This window comes from Lepus europaeus, chromosome 23 (genome assembly GCF_033115175.1).
Source record: "Lepus europaeus isolate LE1 chromosome 23, mLepTim1.pri, whole genome shotgun sequence".
Lineage (NCBI taxonomy): Eukaryota > Metazoa > Chordata > Mammalia > Lagomorpha > Leporidae > Lepus > Lepus europaeus.
Genome location: NC_084849.1, coordinates 13,446,925 through 13,465,788, shown reverse-complemented (window position 1 = coordinate 13,465,788; position 18,864 = coordinate 13,446,925). Strand labels below are relative to the sequence as shown.

The 18,864-nt window shown below is 51.8% G+C and overlaps 1 protein-coding gene across 1 annotated transcript in view; it reads left to right on the top strand.

Annotated features, from left to right (window-relative positions):
• Positions 1 to 18,864, top strand: part of KSR2 (kinase suppressor of ras 2) — a 426,223-nt gene that overhangs the window by 322,431 nt on the left and 84,928 nt on the right. The window contains exons 8-9 of the mRNA XM_062182370.1: positions 11,352 to 11,417; positions 14,207 to 14,333. Coding sequence (XP_062038354.1) covers positions 11,352 to 11,417; positions 14,207 to 14,333 — 193 coding nt within the window. The remainder of the gene's footprint in view (positions 1 to 11,351; positions 11,418 to 14,206; positions 14,334 to 18,864) is intronic.

Genomic DNA, 18,864 nt, shown 5'->3' with positions numbered 1-18,864 from the left:
CAACTGGTTGTGTGATGTTTTCTGAGCCACAGTTCTTTCTCTGTAGAATGGGGATAAGAGTATCTACCTCGCTGGGTTTGTTTTTTGTGAAAAGAAGCCAAGTAGGAGAACTGCTCAGTAAAGTACTTGTCCTAGCAGCTGGCTCGTGGTACGTGCTTAATTAATGAATGCTACTACCACTACTAACTTATGAACGAACTTTGGGGTGCCCCTCCGCCCAGGAAGCTGGAAACTTCTCCGTGTCTAACCCCCTTCCCTCCTGCTTTCGTCTAATACCCACTTCCTGCGGAATTATCATCAGCTGTCTTGTTGGCATTCTGAATAGAGAGATTAATGAACTAATAGGAAATTAAGGCTCCGACAGCAATTTGCAGTTATCTAAATCGAGGCGTTTGCATCTGATGGGCTCGTGAGCTTCGCTGTGCGCGGTGGGACGTCAGCACAATCCACGCATTGTCTGCTGCCCGCGCACTCAGCTGCCGGGAGTCTGCTCTGGCAGTCAGATGCTGACAGATCGCCCGGCCCTCCGCGCTGTGCTATCTACATCCTTCCCCCTCGCCAGGCTCCTTGCACATGCCGCCGCAGAGCTGGGGTCAGCATCCTCGGACCCCTCTCCACCTCTGCCCGTGCATCTTGTGGGAAAACGCACAGCCGTGAGATAAGTTGGAACCAAGGTGTGCTCTTTTCTTCCGCACTGGCTGAAAGTGAAGGGACTTCATCCAATCCCAACCCCCCAGCTCACGGTGGAGAAGCAGCGCTCTCTCGGTCTGTTCTGCCTGTTCTGCCTGCTGTCATTGACAATGTAGGTCTGGTTAGGTGCACCGGCCCCGGCTGAGCCACTGCCGCCCAGGGTACAGGGTAGAGAGCATGCATTTGCAGTCTTAGAGTTGTTCACGGTCACTGTGCACCCTGGCCTCCCCTGCCAATCCAGCTTCCTGCTCATGTGCCTGGGAGGCAGCAGGTGATGGCTCAAATGCTTGGGCCCCTCACACTCATGTGGGAGACCTGGATGGAGCTCCAGGCTGCTGGCTGCTGTGGGCCTTTGGGGAGTGAACCAATAGATGGACGATCTCTCTCTCCCTCCTAACCTCTTCCTCTCTTGTTCTGCCTTTCAAGAGAGATGGGAAAAAAAATAAGTAAAGATTTTTAAATTGCCTGCAGACATTGCCACGTGTCTCTTGGGAGAGAAGGGATCAAAGTTGCCCCTGGAGGAGAGTGGGTTTCCGTCGTATCGGTGGGTTTCTGTAATGATCCGTCATGCCCAGCACGTGGGACCATGGCATGCTTTATTCAGTGTCAAAGCACCAACTTTCAGTTGCTTGTCCTGTGCGTAGCCGCGTTTCTAAAATATTCAGCTTACACGGGGTCAGCTCTAGATGAGGTGACTCTTAGGGTTACCAGCCCCATAATTACAGGACGGGTAGAGGGATTGGAATCCCTATTCAGGGTGATCAACCACTCTGGCTTACCTGGAACTTTCCAAGGGTTAGCCCTGAAAGTAGTCCCAAGTGCCTGGGAACTCCTCTGGCAGTCCTAGCTTGGCCACTTTACAATAGAGGCAGGTCCTTGCCAGCCATAACATTTTGTGCCTTTTTTTTTTTTTTTTTTGAGAGAGAGGGAGGGAGGGAGAGAGAGTTCCCATTTTCTGGTTTACTCTCCAAATGCCCACACCTGGGACTGGGCTGGACTGAAGCCAGGAGCCTGGAACACAATCCAGGTCTCCCACATGGGTGGCAGGGACCCAAGTCCTTGGGCCATCACTGCTGCCTCCCCGGGTGGACATTAGCAGGGAGCTGGAGTCAGGAGGCAGAACTGGGGATCAAACCCAGGCATCTGTGCACCTCTGTAGGGACGAGGCCCATCATCAATTCCTTAGTAAAGTAGGGAGCTGTGTTTGGAAACCTGAGTTAGCACAAGATTTGCAGTTACTCCCGTGGCATTTCAATGCCCTTTGTGCAGGTCCCCTCTCCTCCTGCCTGCAGCAGCTGGCTGGCCAGCCGTGCCTTTTTTTTTTTTTCCCACGTAAGCGGTTACTCTACCAATTTGCGCTTAACGAGCCGTGCCCTTCTTTACGCAGTTTTGCTGTGTTGCTAAATCTTGTCACTTGGATTCGTTGTACTCTTAGTTTCCCTCCAGCCCTGAGTGTTCTCCTTGGCCATGTTCTTGCATCGAAATACAGTGTTTTCTGAGACGATTTCCTGTGTTTGCAAAGTGGCTGCAGCCACAGGTGATGAGGAGATAGCAGTGGGAAACAAGCCGTGATTGGTTTCTGCCACTGGCTGCTCTAATTTGCCCAGACCTCAGAAAACTGGGGAAATGATGAGTGCTGATGTTGCAGCTGCTACAAAGTCCCGGGAAGCTTCAGGAGTTTGTACAACAGGCAGGAGATTGGCAGGATATAATTACGAGTGTGCATTTCGGAGATCGCCGGCTTGAAATCTTAAACTTACTATTCCATTAATAGAAACACTTCACTCTTTCGCAATAATGAAAATGGGAATTAACGGCTGCTGCTTTGCGCTTTTACTACAATAAGCAAAAAAATTGGGTCTATGTATAGAAGTAAATGGAGGTTGGTTGTAGCTTCACTGGGGGCTGAGGTGTGGATTGGATGTGGTGGTGGTGATGATGATGTGTATTGGGGGGCTCACCAAGTGCCACATGTTTTGCCAAGTTCTTTACCTTCATGGAGCCCATGCAGTCCCCACAACAACCTTGGCATATGGGTAGGGTCTGTTATTATCCCCATTTTACAGATAAGGCAATGGAGAACTTCAGAAGTAAATGGTCAACCAGAAATGTCGTGGTGCGTGGATCTGTCGCTCGAACCACTGATCTCTCGGATTCAGGGCTCCACATCCTTAACCATATTATGTGGGCCAACGCCTGGCCACAGAGTAGGCCAGCAACAGATGGGCTAGCTCCCGGCCTGATTCCCCTTGAACTCCACGTGAAGAGCAGAGCAGAACCCGGCCCCGCCCCTGCCCCGTCCCTGTCCCTGCCCCGTCCCTGCCCTCCTTCCCTGCCCCCCGCCGCCCCTGTCCCTGCCCCCCCCGCCCCAGCCCCGTCCCTGCCCTCCTTCCCTGCCCCCCCCGCCCCTGCCCCTGCCCCTGCCCCTGCCCCTGCCCTCCTTCCCTGCCACAGCCTCCCACAGGCTCTCGCATCCTCTATTGCACTGAAGATGGCGGAGGGATCTTCGTGTCCACATGGGCACCTCCAGGCCCAGGTGGCCAGGAAGAGCCTGTGGTCCCTTTCTCCTCTTTCAGTGAAATTGGGGAAAGGGAAGACAGAGGGATCTCCAACAGGAAGTGGGTCTGCAGCTTCCGCATAGTTTTCCTCCAGCTTCCGCGTGGTTTCCTCCTGGGGGAGATGGCTGTCCATCGTAGACCGTCAGCTCCCGGGCGGATCGTAAGGAGAACTCGCCCTGTTTTATTCCTGTGCCTGCAGTGCTTAGCACAGCACTCAGGGTGAGGAGGAGCCTGGTGTTTTTCATGTGTTTGCTCAAAGGGATTTTCCCCACCCCGCTCTCGGCCGTCTGTGTGACTGTGCCCCTTGCTGGGACCCAGTGTTCTCAGCTTGCTAACAGGTGTCCCAGTAGCCGCCTCTCTCACGGTTGCTGTTGAGAGTAAGTAGGTCATGTAAGAGTGGCCGGCTCAGAGTGGGAGCCTGGCTGATGCTCTCTCAGTTGGATATTCAGAGCCAGGACTTTCAAAGGCTCTGTTTGTGTGTCAGGAAAGACGGAGCCCTTCTCGGATGGATTACTGAACAGTAAGCTGTAGGAGGGAGTAGGAGAAATGAGGTTAGGGCTGCCTTCGGCAAACTTCTCAGAAATTGGTTAGCATCGGCCAGTGCGCCATTTGAAATCGACATGACGGCCTTGCCCGGTGGAAGTCTTGGCCGCCCCTCCCACGGCCAAGGCTGCTGCTCTAATGACAGCTCCATGCCCCGCCCTCGGCATGTGTCTGCTTCACATGTTTGCTCCTGGCCGTGACGAGACCACTAAGAAAACAGCAGAGCTGCCACAGAGGGACCATTTGTCCCTCACAGTTGCTGGGCAAGGTCCATGGAGATCCCTGATCCCCCGCCCCTCACGCTGGGGAGAAGGGAGAGAAGGAAGGGAGAGACACAGAGCGGCATGGAAGGGCACTTCAAAAGGTTCATGGGAAAAACGCAGTGAAAAGGTAAACGTTTTGGTGCCAAAGGCCCATACCATCCATGCACATGGACTTTGAGGCCCCTGGAGTCTACATTTTGTAAAGTAGGAGGGATGCAGTGTAGAAGAAATAGTGTGGTTCAAAAGAAGATTCCACTGGAGACCAGAATGTTCGCCAGTCAGTACTCTGACAGGTGTTCCCATCTGCTCACGCTGCGTTCCTATTTCTTCCCTCCTCCTCTTCCTCTCCCTCCCTCCACTGTTTACCCAACACAGCACCAGACCTGACACCCTTCAGCAAGCAGGGGAAGGCCATGAAGCCACAACACCCGTTTTGTTCTCAAGACAAATTCACGTTTAATGTTCAGAGACCATGTCCCATGTAGCCCGCCGTTCCTTTGGGGGAATGAGATGTTCCGAATAAGAGAGTTTCCCCCATAACTGAAACTTATCCTATTAAGCCTTAGAAGTTTTGAAAGAAATCGCCGTGGTTAATGAAAGGTTTAAGTACTTCCCCAGTCTCCAGTTCTACTGGGTAGCATGGCATCGCCTGCGTGCACTCAAACCATGTTCTGTCCATGTCTGCTGAAACGCTGGCCTTATGGGTGCATGTGTGGACGTCACTCAGACATGCTCTCGTTGGGTGTTCCCTGGGCTCCCCAGCAGATGTGTGTGTGGACGTCACTCAGACATGCTCTCCTTGGTTGTCCCCTTGGTTCCCAGCAGGTGCGTGTGTGGACGTCACTCAGACATGCTTTCGTTGTGTGTCCCAGCAGGTGCGTGTGTGGACGTCACTCAGACATGCTCTCCTTGGGTGTCCCCTTGGTTCCCAGCAGGTGCGTGTGTGGACGTCACTCAGACATGCTCTCCTTGGGTGTCCCCTTGGTTCCCAGTGGGGGTGTGTGTGGATGTCATTCAGACATGCTCTCATTGGGTGTTCCCTTGGTTCCCAGTGGGTGCGTGTGTGGACGTCACTCAGACATGCTCTCCTTGGGTGTCCCCTGGGTTCCCCAGTGTGGAAAGACAAAGCTGTGAGTTAAGCTCAGCTCGGCTTGTTTCCTGAGCCCAAGCTTTTAACTGCTTCAACGGGTGCACGGGACCTTTGCCTGGTGCCTAGGTATGATGCCGAGCCACCATCCTAAAACATGGCGCTCATGGCACTCCTGTGGTCCCGAGCACAGTGTGGAGGCTTCCAGCTGTCATCTGTGTCCTCTCACACCCCCCTTCCTCCTAGTGGAAGAGTCAGGTTCATGAGAGACCGAGGGCTAGAGCCAGCCGAGGCTGTGAGTAACCCAAGAGCAAAGGACTTGGACTTGGTGTTAGAGCAGGGGGACAGGCCACGCTGGTGTTTGGTTTCTCTTAGTGATCGTGGTGTATGGGTCAGCTTTACATCACTGTGAAAAAACGTGTGCAGCATCTTCACAAAAGGAAGAGGTTTACTGGGGTGCCTGGCTCTGCGAGGCCACAGTCCAAGGTCAGAGGGTTTGGCCTGTGGCGTTGGTGTCCTGCTGGAAGGCACAGAGCATCCTGGCAAGAGGGGTGCTCACACCCATGTCCCCGAGACCTCTTACAAAGCCCCCAGGACTCAGTTATGGGGGCTCCACCCTAATGACCCAGTCTAAGCCAAGTCGCCCTCCCAAGGCCCCACCTCCAAATGTGGGGCTCAGTCTCCACATTTTCATGCCATTCATTTAAGATCTAGGGGACTAAGCCTTTAACACACAGGCCTCTGGGGGATGTCCAGCACCCGAGCTGGCGCTCAAACCATCGCAGTGGGGCTTCCCGCTTTCTACAAACCCAGAGGCCAGAGTCCAAGGGCAAAGAGGTGTGTTTGAGAGGGATCCCAGGCCACACCCCTAGTGGATCAGGGAGGGGAGACAGGGAGGAAGACAGCCAGGGACCAGGTGCATAGGAGAGCAGGTGGTAGCTGTGGACAACCGGGATCCGATCCCGCAGTGGACGGACCTCTTTGTCGTCCCGTGCAGGGGAGAGGAGGCTCAGGCTGTTGAGGGCTCCGGGTGCTTCAGCCAGCCCATATTTCCAGCTGGACAGAGTCTCGGGGTGCGAGGTAGAATGCTGCTGAACACCCTGGCACCAATTACAGCATGCCACGCAGTGTCTTAACTGCTGTGCCAAATGCCCACCTGCTCCCCTGAGCTTTGGGAAGTCCCCTCATCCAGCTCTTCTCATGTGCGTTTGCTGAAACTTCCCACTGCAGAGTGGGCGTTCAGCCTAGCGGTTCCGACCCCCACATTCCACGTGAGCGTGCTGGGCTGAGCCGACTGCCAGCTCTGGCTCCTGGCTCCAGCTTCCTGCTCCTGCAGACTAGGAGGCAGCAGTGACGCCTCAAGGGACTGGGTGTTCCTGCCACCCACGTGGGAGGCCTGAATGAAGTTCTTGGCCCTTAGCTTTGGCCCCTGTTCCTCAGCCACTGTGGGCTTTGTGGGGGAATGAACAAGCAAATGGAAGCTCTCTTTGCCTCTCACATAGATAAATGAAAATTAAAATAAAATACAAATGCATTTCCCAGCAGCCGCTGAACTGAATCAGAACCTTGGAGGGGATGTTGGGGGCACCTGCTGGTCTGTTGTTTGCCATCGCTCTTCCTTCCCAGGTGGTGAGCAGAAGTCTCATTTGGGGAGTATCCTGTCCATCTTGGCTTCTTCACCAGTGGGACCGTGTCTGCACGGTGCAAACCTGCCGGGGTCTGTCTTCCCCGTGATTGCAGTGCCCGGCGGATCCTGCTGGCTCTGAGCAGGTCGTGAGTGTGCAGGTTCAAGGTCACGCCTGAACCTCCCCTTGAGGCTTCAGTGCCTAAGCATCAGAGCTCCTTCTCTGGGAGTTTTCTGCATGAGCAAAGCTGTGTCGCCACTGACAAACCCAGGCTGGGAGGGAAAGCATCTCATCTCTGCTCTCTTGGCCCAGGGGTGCAGGAGGGCTTTCCATGACTGCAAGAGACATCAGCAAGGGCCAGAGGACAGGAGAATGCCAGGGAGCAGGGCAGGACGTGGGCTGAGGTTGTGGAGGCCTATGCTGTCCTCGCTTGGCCATGGTCCAAGGTGGAATTACATAACTTGCCCCTGCACCTGGATGCTGCCCATCATAGTGAGCTGCCCTTCCAGGTGGGCTTATTGGAGAAGCCTCCTCAGGGAAGGAGGCTGGCAGGGAACGTTTATTTCTAGACGCTTCCACAGTGGCTTCCAGCTCTTCCAAAGTTCAGAAGCGTGATGGTTCAACTCCCATTTGGTATCCACATATTCCCCAACTCAGAGCTGCCAGACATCAGTGTGGCCATGTCCCAGCCCTCAGAAACCTCCAGGGACTTCTCACCGCCGACAGAACCACGCACAGGCCCCTGGTGTGGCCCCAGGGCCCCTGCCGCCTCCCCTTGCCCATGCTCCTCCTCATCTCTTTGGCTCATCCGCCTCTAACTTTTCACCCATGAACCCAGCAAGCTTGTTCTGGACTCTGGACCTTCACACCGGAACTCAGCTCCCAGGTAACCCCCGGGAGAGGCCTCCAGGTGACACCTGCCCAAGGCCCCACCCCCACCCCATTCCGCCACCACTCTCCAGCCCAGTTCCCTGTCTATTCTTCATGTCCTCACCACCCATGTATTTGACTTCTTATGTGTCTCTTTTTCTTCCCCATAAACACAAGGGCTTCATCTGCCTTGTTCATTGCTTGTCCTCAGTACCTGGGGCTGCTGCTTCCGGTCTAGCGTTTGCTGAGTGAACAAGCGAAAGGCTTATTTTTACCTTTAGCAGAGCTCTGTGTCGGGGTTTTCATGCAACGCTGGTTACACCAAGGGGTTGGGGCTTCCTCAACAGCTCTGAAAATTAGGAGGCTTTAGAAAAGAAAAAGACACAGCCAGATCACAGTAATTTGGGATTTTTATTTTTAGTTTAAGGTGATAGTTTAACAATTGAACTAATAACTACCCCCATTTGTAGGGTGTCGTGCTTTAATACTTGTATCCAGTGTGTAATGGACAAATGAAGGCAGTGGGCATATCCATCTCCTAAAACGCCCTCCTTTCTCTGTATGGGAAAGCTGTGGACTGCTCTTGCCTGGGACCCTGGAATTTGCCTTATCCTCATGAAGTCAGGCTGCTGTGGGAGAAGAGCTTGGTGATATCTCAGGCTTGTCCCAACAAAGCCGTCTTGACTCCCATAGGTCTGTCTCCCAACTCCTTGCCCTTCACCCACACCTGCCCCTGAGGGACGTTTTGGAGACATCTAGTGGTTAAGCGCTGTTCTCAGGACCTCTGCTCTCACTGGTTCTTTCACTCAGAGGAAGTAATTCAAAGTTGCTGAGCCCAGTTTCTTCCTCTGCAAAATGGGACTAAGATGAGTTGCTACTTCTCAGCTGTCACAAGTGCACAAAGCACTCAGCGTTGTCGGTGCATCGTGACCTCCGAACTAGCTCTCGTTACTGTCAGTCTCGTGGTCTTTATGGCTTTCATGACCAACAGATAAAGGATCTTTAAAAAGGTTGTAGGAAATGCATGCTACTAGCAAAAACTATGTGTGAATTTAAAATTTTTTGGACCAAAACAAACATGACTTTTAATTTCATTTTCTGCCACCTTTTTGAAGTGTGCTTGTACCTCCGAAAGTTTTTCATCTTAGACTTTCTGGTTCCAAGCTGCCTCCTCGTTTGGCAGATTCCAGATGTCTGTGTCGACTTTTCCTAATTGACCTCCGTCATTTGTTCAACACTTTGAGATGACAGTGGCATATTTGTAATCATCTCTACTATTTATTTACTATGTACAGTCTTTTTAATGGACCTACATTTGTTTAAACTTGAAAACATTATTTTGAATGGAAAATCAACATCACTGGCCATTGATATCAATATTTAAACAGGAAACACACTGCCTGCATTCCCTGTGGACACAACACCTGCCCAGATCTGAGACTGGGGTTGGCACGTGTGCGGGAGACCTCCCCCATGACACAGTCTGACTGAGAGCACAGTGGACGGGGCGTCCGTGCTCAGTGTTGTGTCCTGCTGCCTCTGTTCCCCCTGCCCCCTCTCTGCTCTGTGGTAGCCCCAGTCCAGCTTTTCCACATCAGAGAGGACTTCAGTGTCCTAACAGGGTCATGCAAGACTGAACACAAAACAACTGAGGAGGAGCCGGCGCTGTGGTGCAGTGGGCTAAGCCTCTGCCTGCAGCGCCGGCATCCTAGCTGGGCTCCAGTTCGAGTCCCAGCTGCCCCTCCTCTGATCCAGCTCTCTGCTATGGTCTGGAAAAGCGGTAGAGGATGGCCTATGTGCTTGGGCCCCTGCAACTGCATGGGAGACCTGAAAGAAGTTCCCGGCTCTTGGCTTTGGATCAGCCTAGCTCCAGCCATGGAGGCCATTTGGGAGTGAACCAGCAGGTGGAAGACCTCTCTCTCTCTGTGTGTCTCACCTTCCTGTCTGTAACTCTACCTCTCAAATAAGTAAATAAAATCTTAAAAAATATAAACAATTGAGGAAACATGCACAGACATTGCAAAACCATCAGCTAGCTTGGTGATCTCACCTGAGCCCACAGGGGCTTGCCTGGAGAGATCATTGAAACACACCCTAGCCTTGGCTTGTTGATTGAGTGGACATGTGAGGAACAGGTTCCTAGGTGGTATTGATGCTGCTGGGGACCCCACATTAAGGACCACTAGGCCGCACTCATTGGGGAAATCCATGGTAAGTCTGTGTCTGGGTGTTCAGCACATTCTGTTGAAGAGGACAGAGCTTGTCTTGTCCTCTTCCTTTAGAGTATTATGTCAATTATGGATTATTATTTATTAACTATTATTTATCAATAAAAGTTGGATAATCAGTGTGGACAGTGTGGGAGAAAACTATCAAGACCTGGGAAAGGGGGTAAGTTTCCACTTCCCTGTGCTGTGTATGTTCCCTTCTTTTTAGTAATTCATTTTTTTTTTATTTGAAAGACAGATGCAGAGAGAAAGCTCCCTTCTACTGGTTCACTTCCCAAATGCCCACGACAGCCAGGGCTAAGCCAGGTCAGGGCAGGAGCCCATACCTCAGTCGAGGTCTTCCATGTGGGTAGCAGGAGCATGATTACTTGAGCCATCACTGCCCTCCCAGGGTCTGCGTTAGCAGGAAGCTGGAGTCAGGAGCCGGAGCCAGGACTTGAACCCAGGGACTCCGACATGGGCACCAGAGTCTTAACCAGCAAAACGCCCATCATGTGCCTTTCTAGTTTACTTCTAAGTCTCTAAGTAGCCTGAGGGAAGCCATCTAGCAAAGATGTTGGCTTTAGAAGTTAGGCTGTTGTGCATCGAGGTGGTACAGGAACCCAAGGGGGTATGGATGGAGCAGTTGGGGCACCTTCCGCAGTGTATGTCCATCCTATTGACATACGACTCGACAGGAAGAAGACAGAGCCACACTGCTGCAGCCTGAGAGGTGTTATCTGGTAGTCAGGCAGCTGAAGGGGGGAAAGCAAGGTGGCATCTCAGGTTTGTCTCAACAGAAGACATTTGAACTCTAAATACTTCAACTTAATACCTTTGAAATTGAATACCTGATACAAATCTCATCCTAATTGGGAGCCCTGGCTGATATTTTACTGCCTGAGCCTTTAAGAATAACCAGGGAGCACCTTTGGGACAGCTGACCTAGGTTTTTTTTCTCTAGGGTGAGTTAATTAATCTTAGTTTTTCTGCCTGCCAGATGGGAGTAATAATTATACCGCTTTCATAAGCCTGCTACAGAGATGGAATGACACTGGATATGTAAAACGTTTGGCACAGTGGGAAGCAAATGAGTCTTCACATAAACGATAGATGGTGACCAGCATGATGGTGATGGTGGTGATAATAAAATCCAAGTGGGTACTGTTGGTGAAATGGTTCTTACTCTGGGATTAACCTGAGGGAGTAGAATGGCAGCAGCCTCTCTCCAGAGTTACTTTCATGGGTTGTCAAGGATGTATGTTTGTAGGCACTGCCATATCTCATCTCACATCTTTGTATCCACAGCACCCAGAACCTACCAGACTACTAGTTCATCCCCACTCAGCAACCATCCATCCACCCATCCACCCACCCACTCATCCATCCATCCATCCACCCACCCACTCATCCATCCATCCATCCATCCATCCACCCACCCATCCACCCACCCACCCACCCATCCATCCACCCACCCATCCATCTTTCTGTCTCTCTCGCTCTCTCAGGTTAAAGTGCCACAATAAATGCACCAAAGAAGCCCCTCCCTGTCATCTCCTCATCATCCATCGAGGAGGTAAGTATTTAACCCTTGCAGTCCTAGGGGTGGGGGAGGGCCGGGAGCTCTCGCATGCCACCCACGACAGTTTTCCCACCAAGCATGATTCTGGGTGCTCCTGGGGCCCCAGATACTTGCCTGCCTCCTTTCTCTCCCTCTGACTCTTTCTTCCTAATGTCTAGCTCCTTATCCACCCCAGCCTGTTCTTCCTGGTCTTCTCTTCTGTGCTGGTCCTCTGGTACACCACTTCCCCAAACCCTTGTTTTCTCATTCCTGCCTCTTTCCACTGTCTTCTCTTTCCTCCAGTCCCACAGATTTTCCTTCTCACTTAAAGAGCACTGAGCGTTTTTCCATTGCATGCTCTCCAGACTCAGTTTGTTGGCCTTGCAGAAATGGGCATAGGAAGAGTTCTGGCTCGGGTCTGTTGGTTTGAGCCATCTGAGTTCTGTCCCCTGGAGCCTTGGACATGCCAGGGCCAATGTTTCCAGGCAGGGAAGTAGCAGGTACCTCTGGGAGAGTTACTGCCAGCTTTCCATTGTGCCAGAGCAAGGCCAATTTAGCCTGAAGGATAGGGTAGAAAGGCTTTTTCTTGGCTGCTCTGGACTTAGTAGAAGACATCTCCATGGGAAGCCTTACTGTCCAGTTTTCAACGTAGTTCCTCTGATTCTTGAACTTCTGGGTGGTCAACCTGGACTTCATTTTCCATATTACATTTCATCCCTAGGGGACTCTCTGGGCCTGTGCTATGTAATACAGTAGCTACTAGCCACATCTGACTCTTTAAACTTAGTTACCTAAAATTAAATAAAAATACGAACTTAGTTACTCAGCTACACTAACCATATTACAAGAGCTCAATAGCCACATGTGGCTTCCATCGTGGGTAGTGTGGCTATAGAGCATTTTCATCATCACAGAAAGTTCTGGACATCATGGTTCAAACCCATGCTATTCAACCTGTGGTCCACCAACCAGCAGCAAGGGGATCAGCTGGGAAGTGACTGAAAATGCACAATCTCTGGCTGCACCCCAGACCTAGTGAATCCACATGTGCGTGTTTACTAGAGCTGGAGGGGTCCCCACATGTGTTAAAACTGAGAAGCTTTGCACAAGAATGGGGGCCAAGTGTAACCTCAGCTGTCTCATGGTTGCCGCACAAGTGGGAGAAGCTGGCCTGGTGTGGCTGCGCAAAGCAGGAAGCCCAAGCACCATTGAGTGATAAGGTCGCCACTCAAGCAAAAACGTGGACCTGCATCTCTGACATTTCAATCAAAAGCCAAAACAGAGGCTTTTGTGTTCCATATACTCGTTCTTAAGTGATGGCAATGTATTAAAACATTTCAAACTCTTTCTGGCCAAGTCCCTACCACCCATGCCTGGGTGGAGCCCTAGAGCCTCCCTGGAGCAGTTCTGGGGACAGCAATTGCTAATCCCATCCCGAGTCTTCCTCATTTGGCCTCCCATAGCCCCCAGCCTTGGGTAGTTGTGCACGGGGGAATCTGCCCAGTGTCAGAATGAACCCAAAGGAAACTTCAAGGAGGCACATTGCTACCAAAAGCCCCATAATGAGTCCGAAAGCCGGCGGGCAGTTGATTTTCCATGATCTCTGTGCTGTTTTATCTCCATGAAGAGAGAAAATTGCAAACGAGCGAAAAGTGTTCAGCTCTCTCCCCTTTCCCCTGCCCAGCCCAGGTTCTTAATTAAGGACCATCTGTTCCCTGCATAGCTGTTCACACTCAGGGAAGCTCTTTTAAAACTTGGATTCACACTGCTTTTGGACTCCTACCTTAGGTCAGCTTCACTGGAGAAATCGCCTCCCACCAGACTCCTCCCCTGGGTAGGTTCCGCTGGACCCTGACTCCTGTGTGTAGGCAGGACCCAGCTCCCAGAGGGCTGCGTTTGAAGCAGGTCTCCTGTCTGCCCACCTTCAAGGTCACACCCCTCTGCTCACAGGCGGCAGGTGCCCATGCAGACAGAGAAAACTGAACTTGAAGTCCGCCAGCTTCTTGATTTTCCCCTCGTTGGTAGGAAGTTGAAAATACCATCAGTTTCCATGGTGATGACAGCCCAGGCAAAGCACAGAAATTAGATCCCTGGGTCAGACCAAAGCTTTGACTTCTCAGCCAACTCAATCCCTCTCTCCCCTGTGAGAAAACAATAGGCAGTAGTACTAGGCATCATATTTGAATCTAACTTTCTCGTGTTTGCCCGGGCTGTGGGCTCTGTCAGAGAAACAACAGAAGGCAGAGGGCTTGGAGGAAGCGATACCAATCGGGAAGTGTTTCTTTAGCCTCAGCTGGGCGTCTGGCTTCCCATGTGGCTTCAGGAATGACCCCGAGGGAGAGGCTGGCAGGGCTGATCCTGGGAGCAGATCCCAGTGACATGTGACAGGTTGCTGAGGCCTGAGAGCTCACAAGAGCTGCACAAGATGATCCTAAAACAAAGGTTAGAAGGGCAGGGGTGGGAAGCCATCAAGGGCCTGTCCCCTGAGAAGTCTGGAACCTCTTGTCTTTAAGGTGAGGTTAATTCTGAAGCGAGTGCTACTATGAAACAATTAAGGTATTGAAAAGGAAACCTGATAGCTTCAATTTTATTGTTGGGATTTTGAATTGTCAGGAGTCATATAAAAAGGTCAGGAAGTACAGAGAGCCCCCAGTCCCATCATGGGGACACACAGCTGTCAATTCAGAATTCCCTTCTCTTCCCAGAGGCAGGCTTACAAGGCGGGGGCTAAAGTCCGTTCTCCTGGCATGGTCATTGTCAAAGTGATACTTAAACTCTCAACTCGCTGTTTTTTACCCCTACGGATCCAGCAAGGTTAGTCCGAACAGAGTCGGTCCCATGTGACATCAACAACCCTCTACGGAAGCCACCCCGGTATTCAGACCTACACATCAGCCAGACACTCCCCAAAACCAACAAAATCAACAAGGTGAGGCCGGGCTTCCCCTGGGTCCAGGCGCGTGGGGATGGCACCTCCTGGCGAAGGGAGGAGGGAGGAAGGTGGCTGAGCTGGGAGTGGGGCAAGCACCTTCCCGCTTACCTGGGGCTCTTCTGAGTCTGTGTGCTTTGTGGCGAGTAAGGCTTGGCAGGGGGGCAGGAGGAGCCAGCCCAGCATCGGTGGAGATGCACGTGCCAGCGATCTGCCCCACTGAGAGAGAGGGCGTGCCGAACGGAGGATGAACGTGTTTGGGACACACCACGGGGCAAAACCCGAAAGGGAGTTTCCCGAGTGCTGCAGACCCTGCCTGCTTTGCTCTGCGAGACGGTTCTCCATCTGCCAGGATCAGCCTCGCAGATGGTTCTGGGCTTTCCGACACATCTGTTGAATCAAACCTCCGAGGGATGGGGGTCTGTCTCTGAGCTTCTGGTGGAGACGAGCAGGAGGGATGTTTGCAGGGACCCTGAGCTCCAAGCGGCAGCCACTTTGATTGGCGTCTGCCCCTGGCACATCAGCAGTGGGCCTGTCTGTGCCACTTGCTTTCCATTTCCTGGCAGCACCATCTCCACATAAATAAATCTGGGCTGTTGATGGGGCTGTATGGAAGGTGCCCAGAGATGCTTCCAGCCCCACAGAAGGAGGCAAAAGTTGCACAAGGGCTCCTTGCATTGTGTTGAAAATGGATAAAATGAGGACCAACCCCAGGACCCATCTGTGTGCAGGTTCTGGATAATTGTCTTCATGGCTGATGACTTCTGCTTGGCAAGACTCAGTCTCACGTCTGTAGGCTGGAGAGAGGCTTGCCCTGCCCAACCCCTCCACCAGCACAGTACCATAGTGCTTCTTAGTGACTGCAGCTTGAGTCACATCACGGTTTAAACTCCATCCAATGGCTTGGTATTGCATCTAGAACACAGATCAGGCTTGTTGACTACAGCCCATAATGCCTTGCATAATTTGGCCCCAGCCAATGCTCTCTTTTTCTATGCCTCCCTAACAAAGACTGCATGTTCTTTTCCCTCTGTGCTGTCACTCTCAGATTTTACTTACTAGATCTCAGTCTCACCATCTGACCCTTTGTGGCATCATCCTAGCAATTGAGAGAGCTGGGAAACCTGGGAGTCAGTTTTGGCTTCCTCTACTAACAGCTGTCAGACTTTAGGCAAGTAACTTAATCTCCCTGAGCCTCAGTTTTCCTGGATATAAAAATGGGGGGGCCGGTGCCGTGGCTTAACAGGCTAATCCTCTGCCTTGCGGTGCCGGCACTCCGGGTTCTAGTCCCGGTTGGGGCGCCGGATTCTATCCCGGTTGCCCCTCTTCCAGGCCAGCTCTCTGCTATGGCCCAGGAAGGCAGTGGAGGATGGCCCAAGTGCTTGGGCCCTGCACCCGCACGGGAGACCAGGAGAAGTACCTGGCTCCTGGCTTCGGATCAGCGAGATGCGCTGGCCACAGTGGCCATTGGAGAGTGAACCAACGGCAAAAAGGAAGACCTTTCTCTCTGTCTCTCTGTCTCTCTCTCACACTATCCACTCTGCCTGTCTAAATAAATAAATAAAAATTTAAAAAGAAAAATGGGGGTGTTGCAGTTATCAACTGGTATGCAACAGATAACCCTAAACTTAGTGGTGTACAACCCTACTCACAGGTCAGTGGGTCGGGAATTGGGACAGAGCACAGAGAAGATCCTCTCTGCTCTGTGATGTCCTGGGACAGAACTGGGAAAACGCTTGCTTCTGGGACTGAAATCATCTAGAATAGGGATTGGCAAACTATTGCCTACAGTCCAAATCCAGCCCACCACCTGTTTTTGTGAACAAAATTTTTTTGGAGCACAACCACCCCTGTCTTGTCTGAGGATCTGTTACATTATAGTAGCTGAGTGGAGAAGTCATCACAAAGCCCTCCTGGCCTGCAGAGCCTAAAATATTTACTGCCAGGTCCTTTACAGAAAAATCCTGCTGACTCCTCGTGCAGAGGCTTTCACTCACACGCCTGGTGCTTGGGCAGCAATGCCTCAAAGTCTGGGCTTCGTGGGATGTCAGTGAGGGCATCTGCGTGTGGGGTTGCCTCATGGCATGGGCTGCCTCACAATATGGCCGCCTCACAATATGGCCGCCTCACAATATGGCCACTCACAATATGGCCGCCTCACAATATGGCCGCCTCCACAGGCTTCTCACATAGCAGCTCTTGACTCCAAGAGTGGCTGAATTAGCCATCAAGGCAGACCACTGGCAGTGTCACGTCTGCTCTGCTTTGCCCATAGATGTAATCATAAACCTGCTCAGGTTCAAGGGCAGGAGACATAGACCCCCACCCCCAACTCTTGATGAGAAGGGTCCAAGAGTCCAGAGATTTATAGCCGTGTTGTGCTAAATGCCCAACGTGGCCAGTAAGAGCACCATGGCCCAGAGAGTTCTTGTGGGGATGAAATTAAATAATTAACCTGTAAAAAAGCACTTAGCACTGTTTTCAAGCATGGTGAATGTCCAGGAAATTCTAGTTATTTTTGTCGGCTTAAATCTTAGGACCCACAATCAAAACGTCGGTCTGGTACTGCTTTCCCTTTTTTCTTTTTATTTGCAAAAAATACAGGTCTCTGGAAGGGGGGACCCCCGCCCCTGGGAGGACCCCATGCCTGCATTATGTCCCATCCTTTCCTTGGTGACATCTTGAGGGGTAAGGAGTTCAGAGCCACCTCCAGACCTTTCTTCCTTTAAAGACACAATGAGCCTCTTGGTGTCAGATGAGACAGGAACACAGGTCAGGTGGACCAGTAACTGTGACATTGTTCTGCTTGTCTGCCAGCAGGAGAATTTGAGAAGGGAAGTAAATTACCCTTTATTTAGAAACAGCTTTGACATGAAGGTGGACAGGATCTACCACAGAGCTGGGTTTTCTCCCCCTCTCTCGCTGCTCGCTGCCTTCACACAGAATCTTTTTGTCTGGCACTGATGTGGTTAGTGCAGTGGGTTTCTGAGACAATTTAATCCAAAGATTTCCTTCCCACAGTTCTCTCTTCTCTCTGGCTCAGTGCAGTTCACGAAGGCCTTGCTTTTTCACCCACGACACTGGTCAGAGTGTGGATTTTGGAATCAGAAAGCCTAGAATTGCAGCTCAGCTCCTTAATTTGCTGTGTGACTATGGGCAGGTCACTTCATGGTGTCTCTGCCTTGGTTTTCCCCTCCGTAAAATGGGAAGTAAATAGGACACCCCATTGGGGTTGTGGTGAGGATTACACGTGTAATATGTAAGGAGGATTTAACGCAACCCTGGATGCTGAGGGTATGGAAGTGGCTTGATGATGAAGAAGAAGGAGAAGGTAGAGGGAGAATGAGAGGAAGGATGAGGAAGAAGAGGTAGAGAGGAGGAGACAGACTAGGAGGCAGAAGGGAAGGAAGAGTAGAATGAAAAAGGGAGGATGGAGGTGATGGAGGGGATGGAAAGGATGGAGGGGGATGGAGGAGAAATGGAGGAGATGGAGGAGACACAGCGGGGTGGAGGGAGTGGAGGAGGTAGAGGGGGTGGAGGGGGAGCAGCAGCAGTAGTATTTTGTCGCTCCTTAGGGGACCAGTCTCCAACTCTTGCTTCTCCACACCTGGGCATCAAAAATACCATCTGCGGTGATGCTAGAGGCCAAAGAGCTGTCTGCTTGAAGGGTGCTGATTGCTGTTGTCGCTGGCTTCAGGGAGCAGAGACCCTCCTAGGCTAGCTCATCACAGTGAGCAGCCTGTTGGATGGATGGACATACAGCAGGGAGAGAAGGGAACAGCACAGTGTAGGAGGACCTGAAGTTTATAAAACAAGACATGGATGATAGTCTTCTTTTTAAGATTTGCTTATTTATTTGAAAGAGCTACAGAGAGGCAGAGAGGCAGAGAGAGAGAGAGAGAGAGAGAGAGAGAGAGAGTCTTCCATCTGCTGATTCACTCCCAAAATGGCCGCAATGGCCGGAGCTGCACCGATCCGAAGCCAGGAGCCAGGAGCTTCTTCTGGGTCTCCCACCTAGGTGCAGGGGGCCCAAGCACTTGGGCCATCTTCTACTGCCCTCCCAGGCCATAGCAGAGAGCTGGATCAGAAATGGAACAGCCATTAATCAAACTTTGACTATATGGCCATATGGGATGCCAGCCCTGCGAGAGGCAGCTTTACCCACCATGCCACAGCACCGGCCCCATGGAGGAGATTTGTGATCTCAGGCTGGCTTCTTGGATCTAAAGCAAGGTCTTGGATTGTTATCCTGTTCACCATGACCTTGTCGCAGCTGTTCTTTGTGGTCTGCTGTTGAGCTTGAGTCAGCTCCCCTTTGTGGTCAGCTCTGGCCTGTTACCGTTGACTGACTCCCTCACTCTCCACTCTCCTCTTTTCCTGGTGTCGCTTCTGCTCCCATTTGGTGTCTGCTCCTTAGAGCCTTTGCTTATTCGCCCCCTGGCCTGTTCTGCGTCCCTCGTCCTCTTTGAGCATCATCGGCTCTCAGCCTTTGCACCGGGCGCTTTCTGCTGTTCTGACTCGTAGCCAAGGG